The sequence below is a fragment of the Aulonocara stuartgranti genome, assembly GCF_965226115.1.
Source record: "Aulonocara stuartgranti genome assembly, chromosome: 9".
Classification (NCBI taxonomy): Eukaryota; Metazoa; Chordata; class Actinopteri; order Cichliformes; family Cichlidae; genus Aulonocara; species Aulonocara stuartgranti.
In genome coordinates, this window is record NC_138960.1 from 17,122,612 (window position 1) to 17,135,529 (window position 12,918).

Below are 12,918 nucleotides of genomic sequence, written 5' to 3' on the forward strand. Positions count from 1 at the left end.
AGAGCAGCAAAAAGCCCAGCCATGTGTACTATGGGGAGCTGTGTGAGTGCAGTGATTTCAGCTGTGATCAGTACCGAGGACTACAATGTGGAGGTATAGTAGCAGGAACACATCTACAAAAAAATAACAGGAGGCCAGTATGTCTTTTTTAAAATTGTTTGTTCTACTGTCCCAGGGCGCGGCAGGTGTGTGTGGGGGGAGTGTTTGTGTTCCCCAGCATTCAGGGGCCGAGCTTACGAGTGTCTGTCTCAGGATGGACAGATTTGTGGAGGCAGCCACTGCGGCACCTGCATTTGCCATGACAAGTGCTTCCAGGGCCCGACCTGTGAGCTTTGCCCTTCTTGTCCCAGCATCTGTAACTTGCACCACTACTACGACCTTTAAAGTTCAGGGCACAATTAAGAAAACATGAAAATGAAAGATTCTGCCACACTCTTTTTTAAAAGCTGACATTTTCATAATCATGAATATGTCGAGTAACGTTAGTCACTTGCTACTTTCCAAGGTTGCTGCCTTTGCAATACAAGAAATGAAGTGCATGTCGGTTTGTATGCAGCCTACTACTACACCATAAAAAGTAAGAAGCTTGTTAATTTTCCTCTGAGTGACTGCTCTGGCCAAACTAAAAGCTACCTCTTCTGTTCCTGAGCTCCACCACCGCCATCATTCTCCTCCTCAATGTGCCACCAGTGCTGTGGAGCTGCTGTGCTTAGTTAGTTTGCAGGCATCCTTAATCAAATTTGAAGTAGAGCTCCTCACAGCTGACAGACACTTATTATCACCCAGGCACAGTTTCCTTTTCCCTTGTTGTTCTTTTCCCTTTCACCCACAAATGTAAAATGTTGCAAACTCCTTCACCTCACTGGCTAAGATCCACATGCACACTGACTAATATACTAATAAACAACTACATACAAAAAAGCAGCGGACAAACAGAAAGAAATGCATTATTAATCTGTTATGCTTGGTTCTGTGGCAATAAAAGGAATGGGTAACACTACCGGTAACTTAACTGTAATGGATTGCTTATATTAAAAGTGACTAAATAAATGATTGCTTGAACTGCATAACTAACAGAGTTCTCTGAAGAGTTACCCCCTACATTGAGAGCACGTTGGGGGTGCTTTAATTGCCTTTATAACTAAACACATTTTCACTTTTGATTATGGTTCTTTTCACAGAGAATGTGTATCATGCAGGGCCTTCTCAGTGGGCTTGAGTCCAAATGAGTGCAAGATGAAGTGTGCCCACCTGAACCTCGCCTTGGTAGGTCAGACTGGTGTCTTAGTAACAGTGGCTTTCTCCCCAGGCCTTTGCAGGTGAATGGAAGTGGACTCAGAAGGCTGTATAGTGCATTTTTGGGTGAGGACCCTAGGAAGAGAAAAGTCTTTCTATATAGCTTGCAAACGAGGTAAGCAGAGCCAAATGCTCAATTTTTTTATGACTACACCAGTATATCAACATTAGATGAAGAAATTCTGTCAGTTGTAGCAGCTCCAGGGAATTGTTTTATGCAAAAACACATTTTATTATAGTAATAAGGGAAAGGCAGGGCACCAACAGAGATATAGATTAAACCTCTTTAATGCGCCTTATTGGCTGATGGTGGCATAAATGCAAATCACGTCTGTAGAATTCTTTAGGACTTTGTATTCTGCAGTCTGCCCTTTGTAAGTTGGTTAATGATGCCACAGTGAGATTGTACAAGCACATTAATTTTATCTGAAATTCACAAACACGCAGTCTATGGCTGCTAAAGCGCTGTGGCTTCTTCTTGTCTTTCAAGAGTGCCCACCGGGGCCGAATGTGATCCTGATTACCACAGTGCTTTCAGGCTCTGTTGTGGTGCTGGGTGTGGCTTTGTTGCTGCTATGGAAACTACTCACCAGCATCCATGACCACAGGGAGTTTGCCCGCTTTCAGAGAGCGCTGGAGCAGAGACGCTGGAACAGGGTGAGCCCCTGCCCAAACAAATCCTTCAGTCTGTCACAGACTGCACAATAAATGCAGGAGTTTGTCTAGGGAACACCAGTACAGAGACCTATCAACAGTTAACACAATAAAGTGGGGTAAATTCAATACCAAGGCAATAGGAAATTCAGCAATAGCAAACAGAAATGTATGACTACATTAAAAGTAAAACATTCATTCACCTACACCTCCAGTCAATCAATAGGAAAGTAAATCAAATACCGAATAACAGTCATGTCGTGACACTTGTTTTGTTGTGTTGCAGAAGGACAACACCATCTACAAAAGGGCCATCATGACAGTTGTCAACTGGAAATATAAAGAGAACTGATAGCAGCCGTGGAAGGAGATCAACTTTTCAATCAGGATCCCCGTCGTGAAGCACAATGAAACAACATCCTTCCCCCTGAACTGTTGTCAACAGATGGGACCAACTTGTCTGTGTGGGTTGGTGGGGGGGCTGAGGGTGAGGGTGAGGTGGATGTTGACGCTGATGTCTAACTTACTCGCCTTTGATCTCAAACACGCAACCTTGGACTGCATGTCTTCAATCCTTCACTGCATGCACGGCACGCACACATATTCAAAGAGCATCTCCCTTCCATCATAAGCTGCTTCTTATATACAAGCTTGCTGTCCGTGGGATATATGCAAAGTTATGCCCTCACATTTTGAAATTCCACAAAGGCTAATTACATATAGCTGAATATTTTGTTGGGGCATGCATATGTGTTTGGGGGGGGGGTTCCCATTTATGCTGATGGCTGGCTCAGCTGTGTAACTCGGGGCTCAGGAGGCGAGAGATTGTGAGGTGAGCATCCTGCATTCTGCGTTGCAATTCCAGCAGAAGCACAGGTCTTTGCGCAGGTCTCCACTGCCCTCTAGATGAGAGGAAAAGAAAGTGTCACTACGCAGGAAAAGATGGAAGGTGCTTCGAGTCACTGTAGCTATAGAAGATGACATTTTTGACACCAGTGCAAAATCCTGACTCTTGGGATTTTTTTTTTTTGTACTCCAGCATACCTGTGCATTTGTTAAACAGATATAGAGACAGATATGCTGCACAACTTTAAATGTGCAGCTAGTGTATGTGCCAACCACTTAACCGGTGCACTGGGCTGAATCGTGTAAACGCAGAGAAACAATGGGATGTTCAGATCTAAATGGATATTAGGGTTTTTTTTCCACTGCCTACAGATGGCTGCTGATGACCTTGCTGGGAGAGTTGAGCAAAGCAATATTCATCAAAGTGATGCCTCCCCTCCACTCCCAGAGTCACTGGGCAGGCGTGCATGCAGCTTTAACAACTAGTGGGGGTAGTGGGAGGTGGGAAGCGGCGGCGGCAGCAGCAGCAGTGGTGGTGGTGTTGAAGCAGCACAGAAAATGACTCCATATGCTTCCACTATACTATGCAGCATTCTCTTTGGACGGTGTCTGATCATGAAAAATGTGCAGTGCAGATACCAGAGCATCAGAAAAGGAAGGAAAAAGGAAGCAGGAGCAGCCCTGCCCTGCGACAAAACTAGTGGAGGGGCAGAGGGCGGTGGAGGGAGGTGACCAGCCCAGGAGACAGTTATGTAACAAATACTGCAGCTATGTTATGAAAAAAAAATGTATCTGATTATTTGCTGTTCAGTAAGTGGCTCTAATAAGTTTTGCCCTTTGACTCCGTCTGTGTTTAAAAGCCTATTTAAATCCTATTATTTGCACACTACCGTAATAAATTCGCATTAATGCATGACAACATTTTTCCTATTATTATTATTATTGTTACTTATGTTGTTGTTATTCGTGGGTGGGCGGGGTTACTAGTGAGCTCATCCTCCCCGAGTTCTCCACAGGTGATTGGTGGCTTTTACCGTCCAATCACAATCCGCCTGTAAAGTGGTTTGGTGGTCACTTTGGATCGTTTTTGGGTTGTTTTTTTTTTTGGATCGAAGTAACCTGAGCTAACTAACCAAGTTTTTCGTCAGCGACAGGACAGCTCCTCCTTTACCCTTGCGTTGGCTTCCAATGACCTCTCTTTTTGCATCAACGGCATTTGCATATACATAAAAAGAAACTGAATATCCTTCTTTTTTTTTCTCTCTCTGAGGCGTCCTAGAAGGGAGCTAACAAGCGTTAGCATTAGGCTAGCATGACAGCCAGAAGAACAACTGCCACCATCACCATCCTCCTCCTCCCCTGTGGGTTTGCTGGCACCGGGTAAGTTGCGAGTCAAGCTCAAGCTTGTTTTCCCCGTGTTGTATCCTTGGGAAGCGAAAGTTGTGGCTTTAAAGTCACTTGCGAGCTCAAATGAAACTGTTGGTGGCTGTCCGCAAACTGTTAGCTGGCTAGTAAATGGCGCAGGGTCAGGGTAACTGGGCTAAGCTAGCGTTAAGCTAGCATCTCTATCGCTCTTCTTTGTGCAAGCAGCTGTGTCTGGTCTTGAGAACTGAACGAATTAAAAAGCCTTCGAAAACTCATTTTTGGGGGGGTCGAAGCGGTGCCCAATTGCTTGTCATTTGCTAAAACGATACCTTACAGCTTTTTTGCTGTCGTGTCCTGTTCTGTTTACCCATCTGTTCCACCATATATGGCTTACTCTACTGTGTACTCTATTGCAGGAGCAAAACTTGCTGTGTGTGCTTCAAAACAGTCCAAAGCCAATGGATATGGGAAAATTCATTCGTACAAACATTTACTTGGCAGCGTTAGTGTATACGTAGATAGCAGATGTAGAAATTGTCGACGTTTTCTCCATTGTAAACCTGCATACAGAGTTAAAGAGTCCTATAGAGAAAATAACCTCACAGCAGATGCCGAGATGTCTTCTGGGCTTAGAATTTATATTTGTTTCCAGTAATAACTTCCAGTAATAATGATGTTTATAAGCACTTCTTCTTTTTTGACTCATTTTGTTTCACAGGCCTCCATTATGGTCTACAGATGTCAGCCTATGTCTCCCAAATGGATGACGATTATTGTGACCAAAATCTTCGCCTGGATCTTGTATTCATCGCCACAAAAATTTTCACCCATCTCTTCAGGTTATTTGCGTTTCTTCTTATTTTCAGTGATTTTGATGAAGACTGTAACGGGAGGGTAGCTGGTTTCCATGGTTTTCTTCCACTTATCCAATTCAGGATCGTAGTAGGGCTGGGGCCTATCCGGTTGTTCAGTGATGACGCGACGAATCCTACTTCCGGGCCTAAAGTAGTCTGCGTTTAATATGGCTTTTATGTTGTTAACATGTTTAATGTTATGTATTTTCTTCGATTTAATCTCAAAAAGCTCCTAAAACAGTCAGTGATCACTGTTGACCTCCCTCGCTTTTATTACCGCTAATCATTTATTTAAGCTCAGTTTTTAAAACCTTAGGATGTAACTACAGCCCAGCCCATGCAGCAGTATATGAATGACTAACCTCGTATTGTGGATGGATTATCTCAGTTGTTCTCCTGGCTGAAGTTTGGTCCTTTTACACCATCCTGCCATGCGATTACATTTGTTCCTGACCACCGAGAACACTCACGTTAACTTTTATCGAGTGGAAAAAAAGTTAGCTTGTTTATATTATGCTAACATAGCTGTGTCGCTAGCGGTCACGTAGCACATCATTATATACCAGCTAGCCCAACTTCAGTAACCCTACAAACGTCACTGCTTTTTAGTTTTCTGTCTTCATTTATGCTGGAAGTGATAACAGAGCTGTACGTTTTAATTTGTTTCCAAAACCCCGCAGTCAGGACATGCTATATTGTATTTAGATAGAAGCTAGCGAGCTAACTCCCTGCTAACTTCTAACTCCGTTAAATGTCATAAATTCCGTTTTCATGGATGCCTGGATGTTAAACTCAATTGTTACACCTGGTAGAGCAGAACGCTGATCATTTTATTAAAGATGAAAGACTTTAGACAGTTTTTCAACTCTCAGTAATGCCATAGTGATCGTTTGATATATGGACCTGCAGCGGAGTTTAGGCCCAGACACGGCTAGTGACGTCAGACTTAACGACCGGATAGAGATTGATAGACCATGTGACTTTTGCGCATTGCATGCTGGGAACTCGTGGCAAAACAATCCAAGTACCGCGTCAAATGCAAGCATTTGCAGCACCGCAAAACGTTCATTCTCCGGTTCCAATACCTTCTTGCTTTGTCTTTGCTCCCCAAAAAAGGTATGTACAAAACGAAGGAGAACAATGCCGGTCCGTACAAAGACAGACTTGATGAAAAGTCAAAGAAAGATACGAGGAAAAAAAATCAAAGGAGTGAAAGGGTTAGACCCGTACGAGCACACAGAGTGGACAAAATACGTTCGCGTGCTGCCCAACTTTCACCACGCTAATTATACGGTTCTTGGAGTGAGTGCATACACTCATGAAGTTTAGTAACTTCAGGTCACTGCAACAAGCCCAGGTACAGTTTACCGACGGATGGGTACAGGAACTTGAAATGCACCGTGTAGAACGAAAGACCATCGTACGAACAAATGTAAGTTTACCAGTCTCACAAATCGTCTTCATAAATACACATTCGTTAACAGTTTATTAATGGGAACTTTGAGCTAAACTGTAATTAATTAGTAGTGGAAATAATTTCTGGTACGCATTACAGAAATGTAGCAGTGACAATAATATTGTATGCTGTAATCGTACTGGGCAATTAGTGATACAAAAAAACTGTTTTATCCTGTGAATAAAGTATATGTTTTTGTCAATGTACCATAATAACAGAAGCGAAACACAATATTGTGTCAGGACAATTCACTATTTATGCACAATAAACAAAGGAGCATAGCGCGACAATTTCTGTTCAGCACCAGACTTGCTTGTAAACTATATCACCAATTATGTTAAGAAAAATGACGTATTAACTACAACAAAACACTAACCTTTGTGGGAATGCTTGGAGCAGACTAACCTGTGAGCTGGAGGGTTCTGGGACGTTATATTTGGTCTTTGAATGGCTGCAATCCAGGCCATCCGTCGCCTCTTTGTTACTTCGGAAACATGGCTTGAACAATTTCTCTTCAACGATGTAATCCGATAACAACCGATCTCTTTACCCGTCGGCTTCCCGTGGCTGACATGCGACCGGCTATTGCAGTTAATAATACAACAGCTTCTTGCCATTTTTTTTTTTTGCTTCTTTTATCGCTGTGTAACAGATTTCAATTGAAAGCCTGTGTGCGCTAGTACCTCTTGCCACGACTTCCCAGAATCCTTTGCGGTGTTACCCCTGAATGACGTCACATTTTCAATCTCTATTCCAGTTGTCAATGGGCAAGAGGTGGGGTACAACTCTGGACAGGATGCCAATCTGTCACAGGGCTAACACAAAGAGACATAGATTCACATTTATGATGAATTTAGACTCACCGCTTAATCTAACATCGATTTCGCTAGTAGCAGGTCTGAGATTTATGGATTTGAAGGCCTTGGTGAGGACTGGCAGTGGCCCCAGGTCAGACAGATCCTTGTGTACTAATGAGGGGTGTGAGAACTGGGAAAAGTGGGGAGGAGGGTGAGGCATAAAAATAAGAACAAACAGGCTGCAGTGCAGGAATGATCAAGGAAATCAAGGAAATGGAACAAGCCAATGTATCTGTAGAGAGAGACCAGGCATGTACAGGGAAAAGATGCAAACTTAACACAAAAAGGCCCTAGCTGGTCTGTGCGTTCAACCCTATCTATTGTGCCTCCTCCTAATATCTGTATTAATGCTGTAGTTTTTAATGTATTGAGTCTTTGTGTATAATAGTGCATGTTTGCATGCCGAGAAATCATCTTGGAGCAGTAATATTAAAAGTAAAAAGTGCTGTGTTCATAAAGCCAGAAATATCCTTATTCAGGCTGCCTACTTTCTTGATCAACTATAAAAATGGAAAACAAGAATTCATGCAGCTAATGGCTTAATGGTCAAGAATGAAGAAGCTATTGCATTTAATTATTGTTCCATTAAATGAAACGGACCAGCAAATGTGCTGTGATAAAGATTTGCTGAAATGAACAAGTTTGGAAGTTGGTGGCTTCCCTGATTTATTTCAGCTCTCTGCAGTGAGAAATTGTGATGCTGATAATGATGCACCAATGAAAGTGAGAAATGTGTCATCTAACATTTGGTCAGATGTAAACTACATCTCAGAAGAACCAGTCAGGGTGGTAGGTTTACTTTTCTGCAGCATTTCCTGTACTGGCAACCACCAATGAGAAGATGAAGCTTCGGCGAGATGAAGCTACAGTTAATCACAGCAAATTGACACTTAAAAAATTAAAGCATTATATGCACCAGTGTATTTTTGTTTCTGTTGCCAAAAAAGGCATGAAACATTGTTGTGGTTAAAACGGCATGTATGTACCGATTAGAAAGAGTTATTGCTCTGGGGTACTTCTTATTCTTACTGGCCAGGCACCAAAAAGATGCACATTGTCAAATATGAAATACACAGTAAAGGTCACTTAGTAAAGTGATGCACTTGAAAAATGATATAAATAAGGGTGCTTCCTGGATTCAGATGTTGTTTTTTTTACATTGGGATGTAATCACTTTGTTAGATATACCTTTTCATTAGTGCTAACTCAATCCATTTAGGCATGTAAACATGGCCAACGCAACCTACTGAAGTTCAAACTGAGCATCAGAAAGGGGAAAGAAAGATGGTTTATGTAGCTTTGAACCTGGGATGTTGGTGCCAGATGGACTGGTCTGAGTAGTTCAGAAACTGCTGATGTACTGGGATTTTTCCACACACAACCGTCTCTAGGGTTTCAGAAAATGTTCACAAAAGAGAAAGTACCTTGTTGATGCTAGAGGTCTGAGGAGAATGGCCACACAGCTTTAAGCTAATGGGCAAGGTAAAAGTAAGTCAAATACTCAGTGGTTACACAGAGCATCTGTGAATGAACAACACAGTGAACCTTAAAGCAGATGATCCACAGCTCAGAAGACTACACTGAGTGTAACTCTTGTCAGCTAAGAACAAAAAACTGAGCCCGCAGTTTGCAAGTACTCACCATAATTGGACAGTAGAAGTTTGGAAAAATGTTGCCAGGCTTGAGTCTTCATTTTCTGTTGTGACATTTGGAAGGGTCACAAGTTGTTGTAAACTACATGAAAGTGTGGATCCATACTGCTTTTTATTAATGGATCAGGATGATGTTCTGTGGGATATTTACTTTGGGGCCCTTAGTAGTAACTGAACTAAGCTGGTACTGACCACATTTATCCCATAATGACCAGTGTGCCCATCTTCTGGTGGCACACATAATGTCATGAAACTGAAATCATCTAAATCATACTTTTCATGAACATGATAGTGAGTTCACCGTATTTCAATGGCCACTACAGTCAATAGATCAATAGTGTATAATAATATAATATATAAAAGATACTGTCATTTTTATATATATGGACATTAACTTCTTTACAGTAAGTGTATTTTATATTCAGTTTCCAGGGTGAACTGCTCTTCACATACAACAACACAAATAAGGCCAGAATACATATTTGTTTATTGCTCAACCTAAACCAGTTTTGTTCCTGTTGCTTTCACCTTCTAGAGCATTTTCTGTAGTATTTGGGCGTAACGTTGCGGCTGTGATGACGACACATCGGACTACTTCCTGGCTCTGACCACGTTAATACGTTTTGTGCATTCGCATGAACACAAGTCAGTCCAATTATAATTAAAAGTGTAGTGTTTGCACCACAGGGTGGCGATATTTGCAAAACAATTCACTAATTGATACAGCATGTTCTGGTTGTTCATAATAATTTTAACACACGATACAAGTTTGAAGAATTGCGTCCTTGCTGTGTTAGAAAACACCCGTGAAACCTCTGAGTTAGGGTGGTGTGTCAGTCCTTAATACGATCTGTCTATATGTGGCGGCATAATGAATGAGTTACGTTCTTTTTACATTTTTTAAAAACAATATCTATATATACTTTTTTTTTTTTTTGAAGATGTAAAATATATGTATTTTCTTACGTCAGCATCAGCCTGTCGTATAACAGCATGAGAACATCCCGAGCCTAGGAAGTTCACATCCCATCATCAGCATCCAGCGTTGTTGTTTTTTTTTTCCCCGCTGTCGATTCAGCCCCTCCTTCCTCCCTTTTCTCGTACCCCAAGGGTCTCGCGAGCGCGCACGCGTGCGAAACTGCGTGGGAATGGCTGTTTGTATGATCGAGGGGGTTGGGCCGCTTGGAGCGAGCGGTGAGCTGCATGAGTTTGTAATGTCCGCCATGTTGGCAATGGCGTATTGAACCAGGGAGGAACAGCGGTGCCTACGAGAGAAAGAGACCGACAGAGAGCGATCGAGACCCGGGCCTGCCCGGCTCTGTTCGCGCTGCTACGGACCCAAGCCCGCCCTCAATCGACCGGCTGACTCTCAGAGACCGTCACAGATTCATCCATGAGAACTCGAGGCAGACCTGCTGTTATTCCTAGCAGATCGAATAGATTTATGCTGCATCTTTTATTATAAAAATGAGTAAATTGTCGTTTCGGGCACGGGCACTGGATGCTAGTAAGCCCCTGCCCGTCTTCCGCTGCGAGGATTTGCCGGACCTGCACGAATATGCCTCAATCAACCGGGCAGTACCGCAGATGCCAACGGGGATGGAAAAAGAGGAGGAATCGGTATGTTATTTTATTGCTGCCCGACTGGCGGTGGATCTTTGGCGGCATTTTCATAGCGCGAGGCGCCGCTATGTTGCCTGCGCAAGCTTGTGCAAAATGGCCGCCATATTTTCTCTTTCGTGCGCACGATAGAGCTCGATGAAAACTGAATTCTACTAACCCGTTTCACCACGAGTGGCTGTGTAAGGTTGCAATATTGTGATATTTTATTGGTAAGCCGTGTTGTGTCCGTTTATTTCCTTTTAAGCAGTACCTGAATGCACAAAGAAGTCACGTGACCTCTATCTGTTCCACCATTTTGTTGACTTTCTCGTTGGTAAAGGCGAGCGGGATAGGCCTTGGACGTGGTGTACTTTTCGTTAGCGAATGCCAGGGGGAGACACTGAGCCTTCAGCCCCGGTTGACAGCTAGGCGCCTCGTGTTGACAGCCACAGCCCTGCCATGTGTGCTGCCTGTTTCGCGGAGAACGCGGAGTTTAAAAATATGTCCCAGAGCTCTGCTTTATGATTAATAACGGCACTCCTCTTCACATATACGTGGTTCAGTTCCTGTAAACTGTGTTACGACATGCATGGTGTAGCCATGACGGTGCCATTCATGGGGAAGTTTCATTCGTGTAGTGCAGCACGTGGATGTAGTCTTCTTTTCTGGAGCCATATTCCAAGTATCTTATTGGTTAGAAGCGTCGATGGCAAGAAAACGGTGACGATAGAGAATTTCAGTTATGTTTCTGAAAATTGGGCTTAAATTACTCTTATGAAAGTGTCTTATTGCAACTACTTATTTATTACTTGAATCCTTCATAATTGCATGAGTTTGGCCCACTGAGATGTCTGTACTGTGGTATTAGTCGGATTTTTGTTTTTTAACACTATAGTATATTGTTCTGCTTTTACTCACGTGTTTTGAGATTACACATATTCAAATTATATCCAAATACACAAATTTGCATTTGCCTGTAGACAGATTGGTCTATATGTTTTGACCACAAAGCCTTTCATTTAGAGTTTATACCTGAAATGAAAGCTGTTTTTCTGATAGTACACAAAGTTTAAGTTGCTCATGCATTACCTGCTCATCTGGTCGGCCCCACTGACTTTTTCTAATTCACTTTTATACACCACCTGAGATGCCTCAGCAGACACAAACATGATCCACAGATGGGATGTAAAGCAAGTTGAAATCCTGCTTTCATACCCTCCTCAACCTGCTGTGCACATACACAGCAGAAATTGCATAACAGTGTGACAGAAGAGATAAAGAGGACAGTTTTACTCCAAGCCTGTGCGTGGCTTAGCTCCCTGACCCACATCCTGTCCAGGAACAGTGGGGTGTTGTTGCATTGACTAAATACCCAAATGTTGGCTGAGAGTTATGTTGTTCTAACTTACCAGCAGGCACAGTTTGTGAGTGTTTGTTGCGTCACAATGCATGTGCATCACTTTGTCTCTTTAATTCATAATTTTAGCTTGCAAGTGTAACCAGAATCTAAATCAGGTGGAAGTTTTTGTTGTTGTTGTTGTTATAATATAATCAAGGAACTAATTTCATCAGCATTTAAACCTTCAAACCTCTGGCAAACAATTAACTTCTGACACAATCTATTTTTGCAATGCAACAGGACATCTTTGCTTGCACCATGTCCTGCATAGTGTAAATAGTTTGTGTGTTCCAGTGGCTGTTACCTTTACACTCACATTGAATTGTTCCATAACGTCTGGGGAAGTTAAAAGGTAAATCTGTAAACCACGTTTTTGACTACAAAATTAAAATGCTTTAGAGGTGGACTTTGTCCCTGCGACGCCACAATTTATGATTCACAATACGTCAGCCAGTAAATCCTCCTGTCTTTAATTATAATTTACAGAATTGTCTCAATGTTTTATTTAGTATGATGCTAAGTCAGCAGGAAATGGTTTACTGATGGAGGGGAAGGGAGTTGAGGCTAGTTTTCCCATCTGTAACAGTAATGTCCTTATTCACCTAGAGAAGTCGCCCCCTGCTGGCTGTCAGGTATACGCTTTTCAGTCCTGGAAGCTACATCTATCCTTCACACTGTTTGCAGTCATGATTTCTCTTTGTGTGTATTTATTAACACACAAAGTATTGAACAGTTTGTTTAATCGACTAACGGTCTTAAATTGAGTGATTTCTAGAATTGTCACTGATTTCTGGTAGTGTTACTAAAATGTGTGGCACAGTGAAATTGGATGCTTCTGTGCAAACAGGAGAAACATGTAAAGCCAAACAAAACACAGCCACCAAAATGCTCCGTGTGGATCTCCTTCAAAAAAACCAAATGGACAAAAATGATGTCT

The 12,918-nt window shown here is 42.3% G+C and overlaps 1 protein-coding gene across 3 annotated transcripts in view; it reads left to right on the forward strand.

Moving 5' to 3' along the window:
* The first annotated feature begins 3,595 nt into the window (after nucleotides 1–3,595).
* LOC309714194 (enhancer of polycomb homolog 1-like) overlaps nucleotides 3,596–12,918 on the forward strand; it is a 37,023-nt gene continuing 27,700 nt past the window's right edge. The window contains exons 1-2 of one of the 3 annotated variants that reach the window (XM_082546454.1): nucleotides 3,596–4,176; nucleotides 4,880–5,000. Coding sequence is in view for 2 of the 3 variants with exons in the window: in XM_082546453.1 (XP_082402579.1) it covers nucleotides 10,448–10,600 (153 nt within the window). In the remaining variant the exon portion in view is untranslated. Of the gene's footprint in view, nucleotides 4,177–4,879; nucleotides 5,001–10,106; nucleotides 10,601–12,918 lie in introns of those variants that run through there. The other 2 variants (XM_082546453.1, XM_082546452.1) reach the window with 2 other exon arrangements.